This window comes from Dromaius novaehollandiae, chromosome 5 (genome assembly GCF_036370855.1).
Source record: "Dromaius novaehollandiae isolate bDroNov1 chromosome 5, bDroNov1.hap1, whole genome shotgun sequence".
Taxonomy (NCBI): Eukaryota; Metazoa; Chordata; class Aves; order Casuariiformes; family Dromaiidae; genus Dromaius; species Dromaius novaehollandiae.
In genome coordinates, this window is record NC_088102.1 from 68,137,871 (window position 1) to 68,159,843 (window position 21,973).

The 21,973-nt window shown below is 50.4% G+C and overlaps 2 protein-coding genes across 2 annotated transcripts in view; one reads left to right on the forward strand and one right to left on the reverse strand.

Annotated features, from left to right (window-relative positions):
• The window catches only part of MUC6 (mucin 6, oligomeric mucus/gel-forming), a 54,770-nt gene extending 37,800 nt beyond the window's left edge, over positions 1-16,970 (forward strand). The window contains exons 32-43 of the mRNA XM_064513333.1: positions 956-1,393; positions 2,018-2,455; positions 3,080-3,517; positions 4,142-4,567; positions 5,192-5,617; positions 6,242-6,667; positions 7,292-7,717; positions 8,342-8,767; positions 9,392-9,829; positions 10,454-11,059; positions 14,568-14,670; positions 16,793-16,970. Of these exons, the coding sequence (XP_064369403.1) occupies positions 956-1,393; positions 2,018-2,455; positions 3,080-3,517; positions 4,142-4,567; positions 5,192-5,617; positions 6,242-6,667; positions 7,292-7,717; positions 8,342-8,767; positions 9,392-9,829; positions 10,454-11,059; positions 14,568-14,670; positions 16,793-16,970 (4,769 nt within the window). The remainder of the gene's footprint in view (positions 1-955; positions 1,394-2,017; positions 2,456-3,079; positions 3,518-4,141; positions 4,568-5,191; positions 5,618-6,241; positions 6,668-7,291; positions 7,718-8,341; positions 8,768-9,391; positions 9,830-10,453; positions 11,060-14,567; positions 14,671-16,792) is intronic.
• Positions 16,971-18,508: 1,538 nt separating this feature from the next.
• Positions 18,509-21,973, reverse strand: part of AP2A2 (adaptor related protein complex 2 subunit alpha 2) — a 52,251-nt gene continuing 48,786 nt past the window's right edge. Inside the window, exon 23 of the mRNA XM_064513164.1 lies at positions 18,509-21,292. Coding sequence (XP_064369234.1) covers positions 21,215-21,292 — 78 coding nt within the window. The 3' untranslated portion in view covers positions 18,509-21,214. The remainder of the gene's footprint in view (positions 21,293-21,973) is intronic.

The following is a 21,973-nucleotide window of genomic DNA, read 5'->3' on the forward strand; positions in this document are numbered from 1 at the left end:
TTAGAACACTCAGGGTAGGGAAGAGAAGGCAATGAGAGGGGAAAGTCGTCTCCTGTTTCCAGTTCAACACAGTTCTGGGAAGTTCAGGACAGCTTTGGGAAAAAAAGGAAGGGACAGAGGCCAAGACATGCCCTTGACAAAGGGGTGCCCAGGTCCAGACACACCCTTGACAAGCACTGGCCAAAAAAAGCCAGAACTCTGCCACCTAGCTAAGGATGCCAGATGCTGACCAAGGCTGTGGAAAAATCAGTAGTGGAGGGCGGGCAGGCAAACGTACATTCGCACTCCAGCTGCGCCTATCACACTCAAACCCGTCGGGCTCCCCACGTCCAAGTGTTCTTGATGCCAACAAGAACACCCTCCTTTGAGGAGGTGCCACAACATGCTTTCCCTAGGCATTTTCCCAGGACTCAACCATTCTTTTCTCTCATCCCTTTCTTTGTAGCAAGGGAGCCAACCAGAGCTAAGACTCCAACTAGTAAAGTAGTAACAGGTGAGTGCTCTGGTTCAGAGAGAGCTAAGAGTCTTCCGTAGCCTGTGCCTGTCTGTCCAATAGCATTGGACCCGTTGGGTCTCCAATGGACCCATTCCAGCACAGTCTGGAGCAGGCTGATAATACATTATCTGATGGCCCTTGGGCACACACAACATTGGAGGCTCCTATGCTACACTTGGGGCCCCCCAAAAGATCAAGATCGAATTCAATTATTGGGGTGCACCGTTCAGACCAAAAGGATTTCTCGCTTCTCTTGGCAAAAAAAAAAAAAAAAAAATGGGATGGGAGATACTGAGGGCCCCAGACCCTCTTTTTTTCTCTGAAGGCTGAGAGGGGCCCAGTCCTGCCTTTCTAGTCACTGCCCCCCACCCAGTGCTTCTGCCTGGGAACTGTCCGTCTCATTCCCCTGCTGCTTCTTGCCCTACCACTGTCAGTCATGCTGCACTTTCCTCCCAACAGCCATCACCCACAAAAAGCCAACCGTGCCGCCTGTGACCACGCGGAGAACCACGCCGGCCACGTCTGCCAGCAGCACCTCCAAGACCTCTGTGTCCAGAGAGACCAGCCCCACCAGCAGCCCCAAAGTGCCGCTGACAAGGACAACGCGGATCCCCAGCTCTCCTCCCACCACCTCGGCCTCCAGCACGCCACTCAGCACCCGCCTGCCATTTGCCCCCCCGTCCACAGTCTCAACCGAGTCTCCCACGACGACCAGGCCAAAGCCCACGCCTACAACGCTAACGTCCAGAGCCTCTTCCGCCACGACCAGGGTTTCAACAGAGACACTCCCAGCTGAGTCCTCGGCACCCTCCACGGCCAAAACGAGCCCCCTCCCGTCGTCTGCTGCTTCCCCTTCCTCCACTGTGTCCTCCACACCACCGAGCCCATCGCTTCCCAGTAAGCCTCGCTCCTGCCCTCCTGCTGCTCTGCCTGCTTCTTTGCAGCTCACGCCCTCCTCTCCCCAGCAGCACGTGCCGCAGGGGCTTCTGGTTAGCGTAGCTGTGCTCCGTTCCCCCTTGCCTTTGGCCCTGGGACTCCTTGGACCTGGAAGGGTCCTGGACCCGGCCCGCACGTTGCCCCTGACTGTGTCCTCTGCCCGTGACCCTTCGGGGTCTCTCCCTGGGCCACGGGCCTCTGCCAGAGAGCCTTCCCCACCCAGCCTGGAGCAGGTGGATGGTACCTTCTCCGTGCCGCTTGGCGGGAGCCACACGCGTCCATGGAGGCTCTTCTTCCTTGTTCAGGAGCTGCAGGAAGAGGCAGAAGGAGCTCGCTTGTTGGTGGGCATCCCTCAGGCCCAGTTCCTGCCCCTCGTTTGAGGAGAGGAGGAGGACGGGGAGGAACATGGCCCCAGGCATTGCCCCACGCCTCCCTCTGTGCCTCCCCAGACTCGGAGGGGCCCAGTCCTGCCTTTCTAGTCACTGCCCCCCAAGCAGGGTTTGGTGCGGGATCAACCGCTCGCCTCGCTTGTCTTCCGCCTCTTGCCCTGCCACTGTCAGTCATGCTGCACTTTCCTCCCAACAGCCGTCACCCACAAAAAGCCAACCGTGCCGCCTGTGACCACGCGGAGAACCACGCCGGCCACGTCTGCCAGCAGCACCTCCAAGACCTCTGTGTCCAGAGAGACCAGCCCCACCAGCAGCCCCAAAGTGCCGCTGACAAGGACAACGCGGATCCCCAGCTCTCCTCCCACCACCTCGGCCTCCAGCACGCCGCTCAGCACCCGCCTGCCATTTGCCCCCCCGTCCACAGTCTCAACCGAGTCTCCCACGACGACCAGGCCAAAGCCCACGCCTACAACGCTAACGTCCAGAGCCTCTTCCGCCACGACCAGGGTTTCAACAGAGACACTCCCAGCTGAGTCCTCGGCACCCTCCACGGCCAAAACGAGCCCCCTCCCGTCGTCTGCTGCTTCCCCTTCCTCCACTGTGTCCTCCACACCACCGAGCCCATCGCTTCCCAGTAAGCCTCGCTCCTGCCCTCCTGCTGCTCTGCCTGCTTCTTTGCAGCTCACGCCCTCCTCTCCCCAGCAGCACGTGCCGCAGGGGCTTCTGGTTAGCGTAGCTGTGCTCCGTTCCCCCTTGCCTTTGGCCCTGGGACTCCTTGGACCTGGAAGGGTCCTGGACCCGGCCCGCACGTTGCCCCTGACTGTGTCCTCTGCCCGTGACCCTTCGGGGTCTCTCCCTGGGCCACGGGCCTCTGCCAGAGAGCCTTCCCCACCCAGCCTGGAGCAGGTGGATGGTACCTTCTCCGTGCCGCTTGGCGGGAGCCACACGCGTCCATGGAGGCTCTTCTTCCTTGTTCAGGAGCTGCAGGAAGAGGCAGAAGGAGCTCGCTTGTTGGTGGGCATCCCTCAGGCCCAGTTCCTGCCCCTCGTTTGAGGAGAGGAGGAGGACGGGGAGGAACATGGCCCCAGGCATTGCCCCACGCCTCCCTCTGTGCCTCCCCAGACTCGGAGGGGCCCAGTCCTGCCTTTCTAGTCACTGCCCCCCAAGCAGGGTTTGGTGCGGGATCAACCGCTCGCCTCGCTTGTCTTCCGCCTCTTGCCCTGCCACTGTCAGTCATGCTGCACTTTCCTCCCAACAGCCGTCACCCACAAAAAGCCAACCGTGCCGCCTGTGACCACGCGGAGAACCACGCCGGCCACGTCTGCCAGCAGCACCTCCAAGACCTCTGTGTCCAGAGAGACCAGCCCCACCAGCAGCCCCAAAGTGCCGCTGACAAGGACAACGCGGATCCCCAGCTCTCCTCCCACCACCTCGGCCTCCAGCACGCCGCTCAGCACCCGCCTGCCATTTGCCCCCCCGTCCACAGTCTCAACCGAGTCTCCCACGACGACCAGGCCAAAGCCCACGCCTACAACGCTAACGTCCAGAGCCTCTTCCGCCACGACCAGGGTTTCAACAGAGACACTCCCAGCTGAGTCCTCGGCACCCTCCACGGCCAAAACGAGCCCCCTCCCGTCGTCTGCTGCTTCCCCTTCCTCCACTGTGTCCTCCACACCACCGAGCCCATCGCTTCCCAGTAAGCCTCGCTCCTGCCCTCCTGCTGCTCTGCCTGCTTCTTTGCAGCTCACGCCCTCCTCTCCCCAGCAGCACGTGCCGCAGGGGCTTCTGGTTAGCGTAGCTGTGCTCCGTTCCCCCTTGCCTTTGGCCCTGGGACTCCTTGGACCTGGAAGGGTCCTGGACCCGGCCCGCACGTTGCCCCTGACTGTGTCCTCTGCCCGTGACCCTTCGGGGTCTCTCCCTGGGCCACGGGCCTCTGCCAGAGAGCCTTCCCCACCCAGCCTGGAGCAGGTGGATGGTACCTTCTCCGTGCCGCTTGGCGGGAGCCACACGCGTCCATGGAGGCTCTTCTTCCTTGTTCAGGAGCTGCAGGAAGAGGCAGAAGGAGCTCGCTTGTTGGTGGGCATCCCTCAGGCCCAGTTCCTGCCCCTCGTTTGAGGAGAGGAGGAGGACGGGGAGGAACATGGCCCCAGGCATTGCCCCACGCCTCCCTCTGTGCCTCCCCAGACTCGGAGGGGCCCAGTCCTGCCTTTCTAGTCACTGCCCCCCAAGCAGGGTTTGGTGCGGGATCAACCGCTCGCCTCGCTTGTCTTCCGCCTCTTGCCCTGCCACTGTCAGTCATGCTGCACTTTCCTCCCAACAGCCGTCACCCACAAAAAGCCAACCGTGCCGCCTGTGACCACGCGGAGAACCACGCCGGCCACGTCTGCCAGCAGCACCTCCAAGACCTCTGTGTCCAGAGAGACCAGCCCCAAAGTGCCGCTGACAAGGACAACGCGGATCCCCAGCTCTCCTCCCACCACCTCGGCCTCCAGCACGCCGCTCAGCACCCGCCTGCCATTTGCCCCCCCGTCCACAGTCTCAACCGAGTCTCCCACGACGACCAGGCCAAAGCCCACGCCTACAACGCTAACGTCCAGAGCCTCTTCCGCCACGACCAGGGTTTCAACAGAGACACTCCCAGCTGAGTCCTCGGCACCCTCCACGGCCAAAACGAGCCCCCTCCCGTCGTCTGCTGCTTCCCCTTCCTCCACTGTGTCCTCCACACCACCGAGCCCATCGCTTCCCAGTAAGCCTCGCTCCTGCCCTCCTGCTGCTCTGCCTGCTTCTTTGCAGCTCACGCCCTCCTCTCCCCAGCAGCACGTGCCGCAGGGGCTTCTGGTTAGCGTAGCTGTGCTCCGTTCCCCCTTGCCTTTGGCCCTGGGACTCCTTGGACCTGGAAGGGTCCTGGACCCGGCCCGCACGTTGCCCCTGACTGTGTCCTCTGCCCGTGACCCTTCGGGGTCTCTCCCTGGGCCACGGGCCTCTGCCAGAGAGCCTTCCCCACCCAGCCTGGAGCAGGTGGATGGTACCTTCTCCGTGCCGCTTGGCGGGAGCCACACGCGTCCATGGAGGCTCTTCTTCCTTGTTCAGGAGCTGCAGGAAGAGGCAGAAGGAGCTCGCTTGTTGGTGGGCATCCCTCAGGCCCAGTTCCTGCCCCTCGTTTGAGGAGAGGAGGAGGACAGGGAGGAACATGGCCCCAGGCATTGCCCCACGCCTCCCTCTGTGCCTCCCCAGACTCGGAGGGGCCCAGTCCTGCCTTTCTAGTCACTGCCCCCCAAGCAGGGTTTGGTGCGGGATCAACCGCTCGCCTCGCTTGTCTTCCGCCTCTTGCCCTGCCACTGTCAGTCATGCTGCACTTTCCTCCCAACAGCTGTCACCCACAAAAAGCCAACCGTGCCGCCTGTGACCACGCGGAGAACCACGCCGGCCACGTCTGCCAGCAGCACCTCCAAGACCTCTGTGTCCAGAGAGACCAGCCCCAAAGTGCCGCTGACAAGGACAACGCGGATCCCCAGCTCTCCTCCCACCACCTCGGCCTCCAGCACGCCGCTCAGCACCCGCCTGCCATTTGCCCCCCCGTCCACAGTCTCAACCGAGTCTCCCACGACGACCAGGCCAAAGCCCACGCCTACAACGCTAACGTCCAGAGCCTCTTCCGCCACGACCAGGGTTTCAACAGAGACACTCCCAGCTGAGTCCTCGGCACCCTCCACGGCCAAAACGAGCCCCCTCCCGTCGTCTGCTGCTTCCCCTTCCTCCACTGTGTCCTCCACACCACCGAGCCCATCGCTTCCCAGTAAGCCTCGCTCCTGCCCTCCTGCTGCTCTGCCTGCTTCTTTGCAGCTCACGCCCTCCTCTCCCCAGCAGCACGTGCCGCAGGGGCTTCTGGTTAGCGTAGCTGTGCTCCGTTCCCCCTTGCCTTTGGCCCTGGGACTCCTTGGACCTGGAAGGGTCCTGGACCCGGCCCGCACGTTGCCCCTGACTGTGTCCTCTGCCCGTGACCCTTCGGGGTCTCTCCCTGGGCCACGGGCCTCTGCCAGAGAGCCTTCCCCACCCAGCCTGGAGCAGGTGGATGGTACCTTCTCCGTGCCGCTTGGCGGGAGCCACACGCGTCCATGGAGGCTCTTCTTCCTTGTTCAGGAGCTGCAGGAAGAGGCAGAAGGAGCTCGCTTGTTGGTGGGCATCCCTCAGGCCCAGTTCCTGCCCCTCGTTTGAGGAGAGGAGGAGGACGGGGAGGAACATGGCCCCAGGCATTGCCCCACGCCTCCCTCTGTGCCTCCCCAGACTCGGAGGGGCCCAGTCCTGCCTTTCTAGTCACTGCCCCCCAAGCAGGGTTTGGTGCGGGATCAACCGCTCGCCTCGCTTGTCTTCCGCCTCTTGCCCTGCCACTGTCAGTCATGCTGCACTTTCCTCCCAACAGCCGTCACCCACAAAAAGCCAACCGTGCCGCCTGTGACCACGCGGAGAACCACGCCGGCCACGTCTGCCAGCAGCACCTCCAAGACCTCTGTGTCCAGAGAGACCAGCCCCAAAGTGCCGCTGACAAGGACAACGCGGATCCCCAGCTCTCCTCCCACCACCTCGGCCTCCAGCACGCCGCTCAGCACCCGCCTGCCATTTGCCCCCCCGTCCACAGTCTCAACCGAGTCTCCCACGACGACCAGGCCAAAGCCCACGCCTACAACGCTAACGTCCAGAGCCTCTTCCGCCACGACCAGGGTTTCAACAGAGACACTCCCAGCTGAGTCCTCGGCACCCTCCACGGCCAAAACGAGCCCCCTCCCGTCGTCTGCTTCTTCCCCTTCCTCCACTGTGTCCTCCACACCACCGAGCCCATCGCTTCCCAGTAAGCCTCGCTCCTGCCCTCCTGCTGCTCTGCCTGCTTCTTTGCAGCTCACGCCCTCCTCTCCCCAGCAGCACGTGCCGCAGGGGCTTCTGGTTAGCGTAGCTGTGCTCCGTTCCCCCTTGCCTTTGGCCCTGGGACTCCTTGGACCTGGAAGGGTCCTGGACCCGGCCCGCACGTTGCCCCTGACTGTGTCCTCTGCCCGTGACCCTTCGGGGTCTCTCCCTGGGCCACGGGCCTCTGCCAGAGAGCCTTCCCCACCCAGCCTGGAGCAGGTGGATGGTACCTTCTCCGTGCCGCTTGGCGGGAGCCACACGCGTCCATGGAGGCTCTTCTTCCTTGTTCAGGAGCTGCAGGAAGAGGCAGAAGGAGCTCGCTTGTTGGTGGGCATCCCTCAGGCCCAGTTCCTGCCCCTCGTTTGAGGAGAGGAGGAGGACGGGGAGGAACATGGCCCCAGGCATTGCCCCACGCCTCCCTCTGTGCCTCCCCAGACTCGGAGGGGCCCAGTCCTGCCTTTCTAGTCACTGCCCCCCAAGCAGGGTTTGGTGCGGGATCAACCGCTCGCCTCGCTTGTCTTCCGCCTCTTGCCCTACCACTGTCAGTCATGCTGCACTTTCCTCCCAACAGCCGTCACCCACAAAAAGCCAACCGTGCCGCCTGTGACCACGCGGAGAACCACGCCGGCCACGTCTGCCAGCAGCACCTCCAAGACCTCTGTGTCCAGAGAGACCAGCCCCAAAGTGCCGCTGACAAGGACAACGCGGATCCCCAGCTCTCCTCCCACCACCTCAGCCTCCAGCACGCCGCTCAGCACCCGCCTGCCATTTGCCCCCCCGTCCACAGTCTCAACCGAGTCTCCCACGACGACCAGGCCAAAGCCCACGCCTACAACGCTAACGTCCAGAGCCTCTTCCGCCACGACCAGGGTTTCAACAGAGACACTCCCAGCTGAGTCCTCGGCACCCTCCACGGCCAAAACGAGCCCCCTCCCGTCGTCTGCTGCTTCCCCTTCCTCCACTGTGTCCTCCACACCACCGAGCCCATCGCTTCCCAGTAAGCCTCGCTCCTGCCCTCCTGCTGCTCTGCCTGCTTCTTTGCAGCTCACGCCCTCCTCTCCCCAGCAGCACGTGCCGCAGGGGCTTCTGGTTAGCGTAGCTGTGCTCCGTTCCCCCTTGCCTTTGGCCCTGGGACTCCTTGGACCTGGAAGGGTCCTGGACCCGGCCCGCACGTTGCCCCTGACTGTGTCCTCTGCCCGTGACCCTTCGGGGTCTCTCCCTGGGCCACGGGCCTCTGCCAGAGAGCCTTCCCCACCCAGCCTGGAGCAGGTGGATGGTACCTTCTCCGTGCCGCTTGGCGGGAGCCACACGCGTCCATGGAGGCTCTTCTTCCTTGTTCAGGAGCTGCAGGAAGAGGCAGAAGGAGCTCGCTTGTTGGTGGGCATCCCTCAGGCCCAGTTCCTGCCCCTCGTTTGAGGAGAGGAGGAGGACGGGGAGGAACATGGCCCCAGGCATTGCCCCACGCCTCCCTCTGTGCCTCCCCAGACTCGGAGGGGCCCAGTCCTGCCTTTCTAGTCACTGCCCCCCAAGCAGGGTTTGGTGCGGGATCAACCGCTCGCCTCGCTTGTCTTCCGCCTCTTGCCCTGCCACTGTCAGTCATGCTGCACTTTCCTCCCAACAGCCGTCACCCACAAAAAGCCAACCGTGCCGCCTGTGACCACGCGGAGAACCACGCCGGCCACGTCTGCCAGCAGCACCTCCAAGACCTCTGTGTCCAGAGAGACCAGCCCCAAAGTGCCGCTGACAAGGACAACGCAGATCCCCAGCTCTCCTCCCACCACCTCGGCCTCCAGCACGCCGCTCAGCACCCGCCTGCCATTTGCCCCCCCGTCCACAGTCTCAACCGAGTCTCCCACGACGACCAGGCCAAAGCCCACGCCTACAACGCTAACGTCCAGAGCCTCTTCCGCCACGACCAGGGTTTCAACAGAGACACTCCCAGCTGAGTCCTCGGCACCCTCCACGGCCAAAACGAGCCCCCTCCCGTCGTCTGCTGCTTCCCCTTCCTCCACTGTGTCCTCCACACCACCGAGCCCATCGCTTCCCAGTAAGCCTCGCTCCTGCCCTCCTGCTGCTCTGCCTGCTTCTTTGCAGCTCACGCCCTCCTCTCCCCAGCAGCACGTGCCGCAGGGGCTTCTGGTTAGCGTAGCTGTGCTCCGTTCCCCCTTGCCTTTGGCCCTGGGACTCCTTGGACCTGGAAGGGTCCTGGACCCGGCCCGCACGTTGCCCCTGACTGTGTCCTCTGCCCGTGACCCTTCGGGGTCTCTCCCTGGGCCACGGGCCTCTGCCAGAGAGCCTTCCCCACCCAGCCTGGAGCAGGTGGATGGTACCTTCTCCGTGCCGCTTGGCGGGAGCCACACGCGTCCATGGAGGCTCTTCTTCCTTGTTCAGGAGCTGCAGGAAGAGGCAGAAGGAGCTCGCTTGTTGGTGGGCATCCCTCAGGCCCAGTTCCTGCCCCTCGTTTGAGGAGAGGAGGAGGACGGGGAGGAACATGGCCCCAGGCATTGCCCCACGCCTCCCTCTGTGCCTCCCCAGACTCGGAGGGGCCCAGTCCTGCCTTTCTAGTCACTGCCCCCCAAGCAGGGTTTGGTGCGGGATCAACCGCTCGCCTCGCTTGTCTTCCGCCTCTTGCCCTGCCACTGTCAGTCATGCTGCACTTTCCTCCCAACAGCCGTCACCCACAAAAAGCCAACCGTGCCGCCTGTGACCACGCGGAGAACCACGCCGGCCACGTCTGCCAGCAGCACCTCCAAGACCTCTGTGTCCAGAGAGACCAGCCCCACCAGCAGCCCCAAAGTGCCGCTGACAAGGACAACGCGGATCCCCAGCTCTCCTCCCACCACCTCGGCCTCCAGCACGCCGCTCAGCACCCGCCTGCCATTTGCCCCCCCGTCCACAGTCTCAACCGAGTCTCCCACGACGACCAGGCCAAAGCCCACGCCTACAACGCTAACGTCCAGAGCCTCTTCCGCCACGACCAGGGTTTCAACAGAGACACTCCCAGCTGAGTCCTCGGCACCCTCCACGGCCAAAACGAGCCCCCTCCCGTCGTCTGCTGCTTCCCCTTCCTCCACTGTGTCCTCCACACCACCGAGCCCATCGCTTCCCAGTAAGCCTCGCTCCTGCCCTCCTGCTGCTCTGCCTGCTTCTTTGCAGCTCACGCCCTCCTCTCCCCAGCAGCACGTGCCGCAGGGGCTTCTGGTTAGCGTAGCTGTGCTCCGTTCCCCCTTGCCTTTGGCCCTGGGACTCCTTGGACCTGGAAGGGTCCTGGACCCGGCCCGCACGTTGCCCCTGACTGTGTCCTCTGCCCGTGACCCTTCGGGGTCTCTCCCTGGGCCACGGGCCTCTGCCAGAGAGCCTTCCCCACCCAGCCTGGAGCAGGTGGATGGTACCTTCTCCGTGCCGCTTGGCGGGAGCCACACGCGTCCATGGAGGCTCTTCTTCCTTGTTCAGGAGCTGCAGGAAGAGGCAGAAGGAGCTCGCTTGTTGGTGGGCATCCCTCAGGCCCAGTTCCTGCCCCTCGTTTGAGGAGAGGAGGAGGACGGGGAGGAACATGGCCCCAGGCATTGCCCCACGCCTCCCTCTGTGCCTCCCCAGACTCGGAGGGGCCCAGTCCTGCCTTTCTAGTCACTGCCCCCCAAGCAGGGTTTGGTGCGGGATCAACCGCTCGCCTCGCTTGTCTTCCGCCTCTTGCCCTGCCACTGTCAGTCATGCTGCGCTTTCCTCCCAACAGCCGTCACCCACAAAAAGCCAACCGTGCCGCCTGTGACCACGCGGAGAACCACGCCGGCCACGTCTGCCAGCAGCACCTCCAAGACCTCTGTGTCCAGAGAGACCAGCCCCAAAGTGCCGCTGACAAGGACAACACGGATCCCCAGCTCTCCTCCCACCACCTCGGCCTCCAGCACGCCGCTCAGCACCCGCCTGCCATTTGCCCCCCCGTCCACAGTCTCAACTGAGTCTCCCACGACGACTACACCCAAGCCTGCATCTGCAACCCTTTCTCCTTCAACCTTTAGGTCTACAAGGAGTACCACATTTCTTTCTTTCTCCGCAAACACTACCAGTGCCTCTACTTCACGTGGCCCAACTTCATCTATAAGAATTCTTACCAGTATCTCTGGCAAGTCAACTCCAGTTATGATACCAAGTGTCTTATCTACCAGAGTTACTTTTGCTCCCATTGTCATTACTAGTGCTTCTACAGAAATCCCATCAGTTCGAAGGACTTCATTGCAAACAACGACACCAACCACCACCCGCGTCACATCATCTCCTTTTTTCACTTCCAAACTCACAACATCCTTGGCTTCTGCTAGATCAGTAACAGTGCCACAAGGTAATGTATCATTTTGTATATCATCTTTTAGCTTTTAGCCCTATATTTTCATCAGCATATGAATACTTCTGAAATATTACAAGTGATATCATAACCAAAAAATATATATACACAATTGCTCCATTTTTTTTCTTTTCTGTAGTCTTTTTTTTTTTTTGTAGAGTAGCTTTCTGAATGTCCTTGTGTTTATAACTGCAGGCTCCTAAATATATGCTGATGTACACATGAAGAAAGATGACTTAAGAGTGATAACAAGATGCAGATCAGAATGAGAGCTGTACAATCAAGAGTGTTTCTTATCTTAAAATCCCAGTTAAGCTGTTAAAGACATCATTTATCTGGACAGACCATCCTTTGAATCTTGCAGTCCTCCCGTTCTCTCTCATACTGTCTTTTTTCACACTTGAAGTTCACTGGTACCTTCTTTGCAGAGTACCTTTTTCTCAGTTTTCTAGGTGCAGTGATTGTCTTTGGTTCCTGAGCATAATTATAACCTAACATGCAGTGACTGAAGGAATACCACACTCTTAACAGTTCCTGCATAACTTGGAAAGAAAGGCCCACAGACTCCAACTGGTCTCTCTGCTGCTCTGAAACAGAACTATCCTACTTTAAGAACTACGCTATAGCAATCAGGAACACTGGTGTGAATGCACAGGGGATACCTATGCATTTATAGTGGTATTCCATATGGGTAGCAGAACTGTAGTTTCTACTTCTATGAAGAAAGAGCGAAGACAACAGTTTTCATTCAGCACCTCCTGGAATACAGACTAACCCTTTTAAGGAAAAGAAGAAAGAATGAATGATGTGTATTTCAATCTGTGAGCAGAAGTAGGATTTCCTAGGTGGTTATTTTTTTGTATGTTTGTTTTAACCACTGTTAGGGGGTCCAGAGAAGAGTTAATTTCTGAATTTCAGCTACTCACTACATTCTGTTTTAGGTTAGTTCAACATACAAGAGAGAAGCTATTGGAAAAGTGTACTTTACCCTTATCGTACTGCCTTCTTCCCTATTATTGTTCCATTTTCACTGTCACATACTACTTTCACTGTTTGTCCTCCTTTTCTGTTTGCATACCTCCTAAAGAAAGCTCACCTCAGACAAGTTACTATCTTCACTTGCTCCATCATCTTTTTCAAGAATTATGGGAGGTATGTGGCTTTCTTGGAGGCTTACCCTTTTCTGCACTGCTTGATAATGAAGGGACTGTAAGTATTTGCATCTTTTTTGTCTTTGAGGCAAGCATCCAAAATCTTTTATCAAACCTGTATTCCATTTCCTTAATCATATTGGACCTTCATGTGAAGTCCATCATTCCTCCATTACAATCAGATCAACTGAACCAGAAGCATATCCTTGTCCTTAACAGCAACAAAAAAAGCATAAAACACCGCATTCATCCAACTAGGTCATCTGCTGAGTCTTACTCCACAAAACTGATTTATATACAGGTTCCCAAAAAGTCAACTAAAGAAACTGTATTTGTGATTAACTACTTCTCTTAAACGGCAATGTGACCATCACTATATAAGAATAGGTTTAGTCATCTGTAGCAGAGACCTGTTTCATCTGCATTTTCACAATTAACCTTGTCTGCAGAGTGCAGCATGTAGAAATCAGCCATGAGGCATGGTAGAATTGTGCATTGAGAGTGTGCCTAGAGCAAGCAGTTGAATGCACGATCTGTCATTCATCCTCTCATATAAAGCAGTTCTCTTACTCGTTTAGTTAATGTGACTTGATTTTTTTTTTTTAAACACACTAGGCCACCCTTCTATTATGAAAACAATACTATTAAAAAGCTCAGAAATCTGTACGGAAAACATGAATTTCCTGAAGCACACAGGAGATATTTCCCCCTTCAACTTTTTGCCTTTTTCAAGATGTTTAGATTATTTAGTTATCCCCCATTCCCTTCCATGCAGAAACACAGCTTTTATTTCAATATATTCAAAGCTTAATAGTTGTCTTCCATTCCCATTATTATTCCCAAATAATGCAGTACCAAACAGCTCAATTTCAACCTTTTTAGCAGAAAGCAGGCTAAAATTGGTGGAACAGATGCACATCAGGAAATGGCAATCTAACACAGTGATGTGCGGTGCTTTCTATTCCACTGTCTTTGACCCTCCTTCCCCCACATGCCCGCAATTTTCACCTCACAGAAAGGGAATCTAAGTATGAACTTTTGTAAGCAGAAGGATTTTCCCTAATAATCTGTAATCTGTTTTGGTGCCTGCTTTGGTTTTCATTCATTTGCGTTTTCTAAGAAAAGTGCTTCATAACGGTACCTTCCCAACCATACCATTACCAGGTTAGTTCCTTGCAATTAACAGGCAGTGCCTCCTATTCTTCGTTTCACGAGTTCAGAGGATTGCCTATGAATTGTTTTCTCTTCTCTGCACATTTTTCAGCCCTGAATGAGCAATTCAGGTGCTTCCAAGTCTTTCACAGTATTAGCAATACTTTTCAAAACACTTTAATTTTCAGCCCAGAATGAAAGGTTAGAGGTTAAATGCTTGTCTAGTTCTAAGCTTTGATTGTGAGATACACATGGAGGACAGGACCTTACCCTTTTGTCCAGTTAGTTTCCTTATTTTCCAGTGATGAACTGTCAAATTCATACTATAGTATTAACTGAAAAATAATCAGCATTCAAGTTCCATCCATAATCTTTCTTCAAGCGAGGAACCTAAGTGTGCACAAAGAACATAGTACAGGACAGAGTGCAAGAGAGATGCCTGCATAAACTGCCTTTGTAGTATTCTTAACCTCTTTGTATTCCTTAATACAGCAACTTTTAAACACAATAATCTTTCAACTCTTCAACTCTTTGGACAGCTTAGGCCTGCAATCAACTTGTATGAATACAGGGCTTAACATCTCACTAAGTCAAGAGATGACCAGAAAAAAAATGCAGTGTCAGTACATATAATTATTACCTGACAGGTAGCACTGTGTGTTGTATCTAGTAAAGGAAGAAGGAAAGAAATTTGCGGGGGGCAGGCATTTTAGGTATGAGCTTTTGACTGACAGTTATACAGTATGTCTAGAAATAACTCCTTTAAAGAGCAAATATTTGCATTCTTCTGATATGTCAAACCTGTTAAGGAATTTATGGACCAGAAATAATTCCAGCTGAATTAGCCAGATGATTGTTTTATTTGCATCTGTATGTTCTCATCAGTGGATTAGAGTTTTTTCCTCTTGGACACAATTTGCACTTCAAAGTCTCTTACTTTTTTTGTTTTTCCAGCTGCTTGGTTTTTCTTAGTTGTGCTCCTGAGCCCCCCTATCTTACACAACTTGAGTGCCTAATTTAAATCTTTTCTTGCTGTGTTATTCCCTTGTGACTTGTCAATTATCCCTCAGTCCCACTTAAGTCATGCAAAAGGAATGGTTTTCTGTGAAACTCAGTACAGAAGCTTTTAGATCCAGCAAAGTCACTCTAAAAGACCATGGCAAATTTCTGCTATCATTATTTTTTCTTTTTACATTTGACAGAGATTTGTAGAGAGGTTGAATACGAAGACACAATAACTTACAAAGGCTGTTCTGTAAACGTCACTTTGGTCCGATGTGAAGGATCATGTCCATCTTCAGCAAAGTAAGGATATTTGAGAACTTCTGTAGCACAGATACAATTGTTTCATTTTATTATTTAGCAATTTTAAGCACTATTATTTGTTAACTACCGCTCCTTTATAATTCAAGCAGAAAAATGTGTGTGTTTGGTATGTATCCAGTAATGTACTCTCGCAGTACAAGCCAGCTAACTAGAAAGAGTCTATGAGCAGTAATTGGGTAAATTAGCATGGAGAGATTTGCAGTTTAAACAATGAATGTCTTCTCGCTTCCTCAAGATTTAAATAACAGAGGCCAGTGCATAGACTGACAAAGCTGCAGGTTTTTAGAAGATGGAAAAGGTCAGTTAGGCTACTAAATACCCATTTTCAAACAACCGAGAGAGTAAACCAAAGCATTTCTCTCACCTAAGCACATAATGTAATTTCAAGTGCCTCCCAGTGTTTTCCTGATAGTGTAACTCAGGGGCATTTTACTATTAAAAGTGTGATAGTCTCCTAACAAGCAAGCAGAACTGCACAGACTGAAAGGTATTTCAGGCAGGAAATCATGGTTTCAGTAAAACTAATAATCTTGAATTCAGCTGCAGCACTATTGCAGGGCTCACATTTATTTTAGAAAAAAAAGTTAGAACTGCTATGATACTTCCAGTAATCTTGGCAAATAGTATATTCAGGAAACACGTATGTTCAAGGCAGTGAAAGGTTTTGTTTTTACAATAATTAATTTAATCCCGAAGCAAAAATCTTTTCCTTTCAAAGTGAGCTCAGCTGTCCCCCAGCATTTTGAAAACTGAGTGATCAGCTTTGTATCTTCAGAGTTCTCAAAAGGGCTGTTAGGCCTAGAGGAGCTTTAACATTTGTCAGAATCACTAAGAAAGTAGTGATTAACATAGTTTGTTTTAATGGAAGTCATGCAGACTTTTCTCCGCTTTACTGCCATTTTTACAGCAAATAGTTTCTCCCCATGAGTTTATAGTTCCCTTAGCTGAAGGGAACCACTTGCAGCCAAATTCTAGCCTACAGTTATGCAACTTCCCACTGACTAAAAATATAAGATAGGAGCAAGTCTGGCAGCACAGTGGCTCTTAAACATGTGGCCGAACATGGTCAGAAAAGCAACTAAGAATAACAGTATTGTTGGAAGAGAATCTAATTCTTATCTGTTTATTCAAGCTATCATTTATTTAACCTGTGCTTTATTCCTGTTAGAGCAACAAAAACTGTGCAAGTGTTATTATCTGTTAACTGACCTCACAGCCAGTAAATAACACTATTCAGTCATCAGCTTAGATGCTGGTACTTGCATTTCAGAGGAAGAAGAAAAAGGAGGTGGTGGTTTTTTCCTCCCCTCCTCCATGAACTGTGCAAAAGAATCATGTACGATTTAACATCTTTACTAACAGATTGTACCAGAAACCTTTTTACAAACTATAGCTATTCCAGTGCACAGCTTTGAGATTGAAATATTTACATTGGGATTTTCAGTGATGTTTAAGGAGAATGAGGAAATCAAATTATATTATTTTCCAGTGAGGTCTGCAGCCTAACATCTATAAGCCTTTCAAAAATTCAGCCCTAAAAAGGAAGGCAAAAGCTCAATATACCTGAACTCCTCTTGCAGTAAAAGTCATCATCAGAACTTAAAATAGAGTGAATTGCTGCACTGTCTGTGTAGATTGGTAGAACCCTTAAGCTAAGAATGGTGCTCTTTCCTCTAAACATACAGAGATAAAAAGAAATGATGTTCAAGTATTTTGTTTAAAAAAAGCTACGAGGCTTTTAAAGAGCTCTACTTGCATTATTTTTTCTTCCTCCTCTCTCTCCATCTTGCATTTTGGCATGTTATTGCCAAACATTAAAGAACTTTAACGAGCATTTTGACTTCAGGGCTAACCAAGTACAGATTTTAAATAACCAAGTCTTTAAAAATATTATAAGCCTGTTAATCCTCCAGACAACCCCCAGGATTTGCTTTTGTTTCACTTTTTCTGCATTTTACAGTACTACTAAATGGCACAGCACCATCTGGTTGAACTGCTTCTACATATCTTGTAGAAGGACTGGTCACAATCTATCAATTCCTGAGTAGAGACGAAAAAGCTACATACAAGTCCTAACTGGTCCTCCCTGTCTTCCAAACAGGTTGAATGTTGAAAACATGATGGTCAACACAATATGTGGCTGCTGTATGCCACTTGCACTTCAAAAGAAGGAACTCCAGCTACCATGCCAAGATCCAGATAACCCTGGAAAAAGGCTTATTACAGAAATAATCATATTTAGTGGCTGTGTTTGTGACTTTGACAGCTGCATACGCTAGCCAGTCCTCCAGACTGCCTCAGATACAGATTTTTTTTTTTTTTTTTTAATTATATGCTGATTAGAACTTAAATTAACACTTCTGCAGTGACTGCTCATTGCTGGGAGTTCTCTCCTGTATTGATTATAAGGTTGGCCTTGCCAGGAGACTTCCTGAGCAGCTACCTAGAGTGTCAGTGAAGTTCACTGAATGATAAATTATGCCTAATCCTGGGGCAGAGGAAAAAAAGATGAGTGGGGGATGGGAGGGAAGACCATGTCCAAGATGGTCTGGCCTTGCTCAGGGCAATATTTAACCAGAGGCTAAAAGTTTGCCAATGCACTGTGCAATAATAGAAATTTGATTTTCAAATAAAGTAGAAGGAATTGAATTTGTTAACTCATTTCTCATTGTTTGACCAATATTTTTTTTAAACTGAAAATAGTCTATAAGTTTCACTACAGTTGAACTAGAAGCTGTAGAGTAGCCCATTACTACACAAACAGGGAGAAGAGGCAACTGAGGTGTGCTCTTCCTTCCTCTTTGAAACTGGATTCAGCAGTTCCTTTTGTCATCATCAGCACACAGCTGCTCTCAAAGCAAGGTGCTACATGAACCAAAGAGCTCATTGCAGTGGGGTTTCTAAATACACCCCCAGTGTGGTGGGGTTTGTGAATTCAATTAACACTTCCAAAAACACCATTAACGTAGGCGTGCAGTGAGTTCTGGATGAGGTGGTAGTTTGCAGAGCATTTTTCTGGAAGAAGTCTAAGAGTCCAAAATAATCACCAGAACCAGACTGCAAGTTTAACAGAAGACAGGTAGTTCACACAAGTGATTTCTGTTTGCAATTCATTTGAGAAAAAGCTGTATGAGAGTAAAGAAGCTCATAGTGCCTAGGTGGGTTTTTTTAAAAGCAAGTTTTAAAGGAGTTCTAAGAATCTGAAGCATAAAGTTTGAGTCAAATAACTGAAAAAGTACCTGAACACTTAAGTATTCTTTTACAAAGACACCCAACTCTTCATAAATCCTGTCTCTGTATAATATTGGTGCATGCTTTTATAGACTCTACCTTACTCAACTGTTCAAATGCAGTAAAATGGAAGGCAGCACATGAGAAGCCATGTAAAGGGGCATCAGCTCCTTGTAGATTAATGGAAACAACAACAAAACCGCTGTTTTGAAATAAACTGAAGTCCAAAGAGCAAATGTAAACACAGCAATTGTTAAAGGTACGAAAAAGTATTCTGTTGAGTTACACCTGTTTATTGTAGCATACACTGCTGGTATACTTAGTGTTAAAGACAATGGGAAAGATTTTCCATCAAGAAACAGCAGAATTGTAAGTTATAACATGTGACAATTAAAAACCAACTCTGTGGGGGACGAGAAGTCTGTGGACCAGGTAAGACTGAACTACACGCAATCCACTAGTCACCTGCAACAAAAATTTTTAACATTACATATAAAAGTTTTGTTCCATAACATTTTGCACAAATCAACCATTTTATGCAAATTCTTTATGCTCCCACTTCCCCAGACAAAAAAGGACAATCTGATTACTGTTCTAATCATTTATTTAATCTTCGCATGTTCTGATGAATATATTGTCTAATATATAGTCTTCTATATGAAAATTCTCCACTTAATTTGACAGAACTTTTGTTTTATACAAATAAGACAATCACCATAAATGTTACATACTGGAGTGTAGGTCAAGAATGCACATATGCTATCTGTCTTGCTATTCAGTTATTTTCACATGTCAACGCCCGAAAATACTGTACTTTAAAACAATAACACTGTTTACTGCAGAAAGTTACTTTGTCTGCTTGAAAGGATACATCACTTTGGTAAATCAACCATCATTCACAAAAAAAAAAAAAAAAATCATCAAGTATTTGTCCTTAGTTTGTTCACTGTTCTGCCCATGGCTTCGCTGAGCTGACATCATCTAACACAAAATGTGAACAGTCATAAGCTTAATACAGCCACCACGCAAAAGACACTTCCCCTTACCCCCCTCCTTGATGTTTAATGCACATTTTAGCACAGCTTGAACCAAAGCTAAGTAGTACAGCATGTCTCAAGGTGTCCTTTAATGAGGGCACAGAATGCTGTCAGAGGGACAGATGTACAACATGATTTGAAAAAAGATGAAATAACAGCTCTTCCTCTGTCCCTGCTAAAACTCCCTTTTGCAGAGCTTAGCTCTGCACATCAGATTTTCAACGCAGCAGCCAATAGCACAGGGACAAGATCATGGGACTAGTAAAGGGACCTACTGTGTCCGAAAGACAAAATACACAAGGTAGTTCAGTAGCATTTTTTTTTCAACTGCCCAACCTGACTGCAGGAAATCCTCATGAAGATTTTTCAAAGACCATTTTCGCGATTTGAGCTTTGATTAGCTACTTGAAAGGCTACCGAAGGGCCAATTGCTCAAGAAAACTTTCAGAAAACCCTGGTCCATAGACAAGCTTTCAGTCATAACATCCACAGTTACCAACCACTGCTGGAGCAAAAAGCTTTGTTCCTCACTTTTCACTGGCATTCAAGTGTGACCACTGGCCCTAAACTGAACCAGATGAGAATCATCCAGTTCTGTCACTTAACTTGAAGCACAGGGCGAGGGGGAGCAAGGCACATTCAGCCATGTAGACTCCTGTCTCCAGAGTGCACCAGGCAGCACAACAGGAACCTCATTCAAATGTGCAGTTTCAACTTCATTACTGTTACTTGAAATCTTCATTGCATGGACAAACTTGGCTGTACGCATTGTGAGACAGTCACAGGCTTCCTTTAAATAACCTTCAGGGAGTCTTGATAAGAGATTCACTTTTAATGTGAGCAGCAGCTGACTTGTTGGTTCACCCTGACCAGTGCTACCTCGCTGATAACTGCCCACAGTTTCTAACTGCAGTGCCTCACGTGCCTTGCTTTAGTAGCCTTTGGGGCATCTGAAGGCTTGAAGGATGTAAACCAAAGTTATGTCCAATTATTTCTGCAGGGAAGCTGCTAAGAGTTTGCTGGCTGATGTGGAACAAACTACAAAGGCTTTGGTTGTAAAAGCCACTGTAAAAGCTGAACATTTTCAGCCTTTCTACTCTTATCTAGAAGAAACCAACACAAACCTCCTACAGCATGCTGGATATTTTCATCACCACTGACAGACAAGAAACTGTTCAGGTATCAGCTGTTCAACCAATTGAGTTCTGTCAGGACTGTACACTGGGGAAAAAAATAATGTTTAAAATTAGATCTATGTCTGCAAAAAAAAAAAAAAAAGTGCATGCCTTACAGCCTTGAAGGGCCTGTTTCTTCCCTCTTCTGTTTTTATACAATACCACAGTGATCAGAACCCATTCTCTCTGCATTCAGTTATATCACATCATCGGGACTGCTATTTGCTAAATCTGATGAAAACAGAAACCACAGAACAGACTTTTTAACCTCTTTTTGACTAATAATGTACAAGTAAGTACTGGTTCACCGCCTGCCACAGAAGCTTATCTCATTACTTGAGATAAGCAGAAAGATTAAGAATAGCCTTTGTGTTGCATCCACTTTTCAAAAAGTAGAAGAAAAGGTGTAAAGGATTACAAGATTATTAAATTAAGAGTTTGGTCCTGTGGTATTTTTCACGTGCAACAAAAATCAGTGACATTCAGCATAAGTGCGCACTTAAACCAGATTCAAATACATCTTATAATCTGCCCATTTCATCCAATCCAGAACTTGTGGCAATGTTTTCAAAACAGTTACGAATTCAGTTAAAACAGAAGCCATGCAACAAGAAGCTGACTCTTGACTTCATAGCTCTCAGTCATTTTGGCTTTATATTAACATCCAAATTAATCTTACTGAGCTGCATTATGTTGGTTTCTTTTAGCTCAGAGCAAAGGCAGTACCTATTAAAGGCACTAAGGCAGAATGTTACTAGCCATTTCCAGTTGAAATCCTTAGTAATCACATCCAACTAGTTTCCCTTTAATACATTTAAAAGCCTGACCTCTGCAAGAACTGAGCACAAGACAGCTCTCCCACCCTTTGTGTAATGGACACAAAAGCCATTTTTAATATAAAAAGCCACTTCCCCACACTGTACATTTTATAGTCTTCATTTCAAACAAGGGACAAGTCCTATTAAGGCAGGGAGCTGGTATTGGTTAACATTGCAGTACTCAGACAGTGATGTACAAGACATTTATTTGCAGTATGATAACAATGATATAAATGGAAAAACAAAACAATGACGGTTAATATTAAAATTGTTCTGACAGCAATTCACATAATCTCTGAGATACAGCTTCTTTACTTGTTCGTAGTGTGAGCCTATACATCTGGAAAAGAACATAAAATACCTCATTATTTATTTATTTTAAAACATAGTTTGATGTTAAATGAACTGCACAGATAACCAGTCACCACTCGGCTTTGTTAGATTTGGTAGGAAATGACCTTAAGTTAAAACATTCAGAAGCAGCCAGCTATCAAGTAATACAGCTCTTTCAAAGTACAGGCTGGAGTAAGTCTCGAATTTCTTGTTGGAACAACAGAAACAAACATTGTTCTGCTATTTCTCAGCTTTTAATAGGAAGGTGATATCCAAGATTTGTTTTTGCCTTTAAGGGAAGAAAGTGTTCCTAAGGAGTCTTTGGACTATTCACGACAACTTGATCAGAAAACAGGAGACCCATCACCCAGAACTTATTTTTTAAGAGACAAATGGTTACTGCCATATGAGACAAGACAGCCTCAATGAAGTTAGATAAAAGCTCTATCAAGAGACTTTGAGTCAGAGGAAAGAAATTATCAGCTGTGTGTCCACGTGCTAATGTTTTCTTTTAGCCACAGCATTCTTCCATTAATTTAACATGACAGACAATTGTACTTAACCTTGTCCAAGGTGCATAAAAGGAAAAACCTAATGTTTCCAACCTTCAAGAGAGGATGACGCTCTGTGGACAGTCTAGAATAACACAGTGACCCCTTACAACAGGGAAAAGAATTACTATTGAAAA